General features: G+C 33.1%; 1 protein-coding gene across 1 annotated transcript; it reads right to left on the reverse strand.

Annotated features, from left to right (window-relative positions):
• Window positions 1–387: 387 nt before the first annotated feature.
• On the reverse strand, window positions 388–759 carry LOC141713064 (uncharacterized). Its single transcript, XM_074516295.1, has one exon. The coding sequence runs from the start codon at window positions 757–759 to the stop codon at window positions 388–390; it is 372 nt and encodes a 123-aa protein (XP_074372396.1).
• Window positions 760–2,305: the final 1,546 nt, after the last annotated feature.

A 2,305-nucleotide genomic window follows, 5' to 3' on the forward strand; every position in this document is an offset into this window, starting at 1 on the left:
ACATTTGCTGAACCAGTAAAATTTTTGGACAATCTGAACGAATGGTTATTCTGAACACCCAAATGATTCATGCTGTTTGTTAATTTCTTTTTAAAATTTATCTGGATAGTAGTAATTTACTATTACACCCTGCTGAATGATTAATATCGTTTGACAAACCGTATCTATTTATCACTGAATGATACCAAAAGAGTGTTTTTTTAATAGTTTTGAAAAATGACAAATCAACTTAACGATGCTAATACAATTTAAAAATTATTCAATGAAAAAACATAACTATAAAATTTTCAAGAACTTTTCTTAAAGTTTCTGAGCAATTTGATCACGAAGATTATTCATATATTGTGTGGCTTGAGATCCCCACTATGTGTCATTCATTGGTCCTTTTTAATTCCCTTCATCTCCTTCTCCATCACTATCCGACAAGGAAGCTTGATCACATCGATCAAATAATTCATCTTCTAGTTTTTTCTTTCTTATGAAATTGTGAACTGCAATACAAGCTATCACAATATCTCGCTGCGTAGAGAATGAATATGGAGCCATCTGTTTGAGGATTGGAAATCTTGCCTTTAACACACCATAAGCACGCTCGATAACATTTCTTAATTTTGCATGTGCATGGTTAAATTTTTCTTCTTTACTTAAAGCACGCTGACGACGAAAATCTGCTAACCAATATCTTGTATTACGATATGGGGTTAAATATCCACGAGTATTTGTATATGCCGCATCACAAAGATAATATATATCTGTCATATGAAGTATAATATGATAGTTATATAATGTACAATGTACTTAAAATATTTCAGTTTTGACTTTAGTAAAAAGATAAGGAATTACATATTTGGTGGAGGAACTGGAAACCCGGAATACGGATCAAGTGCAACTTCTGTTAATATTCTGGAATCATGTGCTACTCCCTCCCATCCAGCCCAAACAAATGTAAATATCATATTAAAATCACATACAGCTAAAACATTTTGATAACAATCACCTCTTCCTCGGCCTCTATATCGAGCTTCCTGGTCGGCTGGAATGATTGCATGAACAAGTGTACCATCAAGTGCTCCAATTGCCCCCTTATAACAAAGAAAATATACATGTTAAACGTGTCACTAAAAATTAATAAAGAATTAAACATTTAATTATTAAAAAATAACTCGAGAAACTTGAAAAATGAATCAATGCTTACTGGAAATTTTTTTAGCAGCTCTCTTTGTCTCCTTGAAATATTTGAGTTTGATGTAGGCACTATAATTTCCTTTGCAAACTCCATCATTCCATTCAAAACCTCATGAAAATATTTATGTGCTGTTTGTGTGGAGTGTTGAAATCTATTTTTAATTTTTATAAAGCGATCATTGTGGCATATAACATGCAAGAACATAGCTATTTTTTCCTCTACTGTTGAATATCGACTACCTTGAACCCAACCACGTTCTTTAAAAAGGTTGCAAAGTTCAATGTAGGCAACACGAGAAAGGCGCATCATATCTTGACACTGGGTATTAGAACCATTTAACAACTCCGATGTATAAGCATATCCAGGCAAAATTGAATTATTATCTTTTATTCTTGGCACACTTCTCGAGCGCAAATTTCTCAGATAACAATACATAATCATCAAACACAAAAGCTGATCTTGGATTTCCATTGCTAGCCTAAATAATGAAAATGACACTATAAGTAAAGACTACATATCAAATTAACAAAAAATATAACTAAAAACACATTAAATCCAAGTTTCAAGAAACTACATGCATTACAACTAAGAAAAAGTTTCAAGATGCAAAAAAAACTACATCCACTACCGCTAAAAAATATCAAGTTTCAAGATGCAAATAAAACAATGACTTCAAAGAGATAAACTACGCATTAAATCCTAATTTACCCGACACCATTCTAACCCAATGTTCGTTTTCATTTTCTTCAAGAAGCATCCATTGTTCCCTGTACTTCGCACTCTCACAAAATATCCCAAGAGCCATTTGGTGGAGAGGATTTGTAGCTCCCCATCCTAGGCTATTCAGCTTCTCTTTGCACTCTTTAAGTGATGGTCCACTATTAGTTTGAACCATAAGTTTTAGTGCGCTAGTCATCTCTTTTTCAAATTCTGTGGTTTTAGCAAGTTTTGGTGATGCTTTAATTTTTTTCTTTGGAGTTTCCTCAGGATCGAGATTTGGAGTATTTGAATTATTTGACGGATTTGATTGAATTTCTTCGATATCAGGAATCTCTTTTTCATCATTTATGTCAATTGTCCTGCTCCTTTTAGAGCTAGGTCCCCAACCACTAACTCCTG

Source organism: Apium graveolens, chromosome 1 (assembly GCF_009905375.1).
Source record: "Apium graveolens cultivar Ventura chromosome 1, ASM990537v1, whole genome shotgun sequence".
NCBI classification, from domain to species: Eukaryota; Viridiplantae; Streptophyta; class Magnoliopsida; order Apiales; family Apiaceae; genus Apium; species Apium graveolens.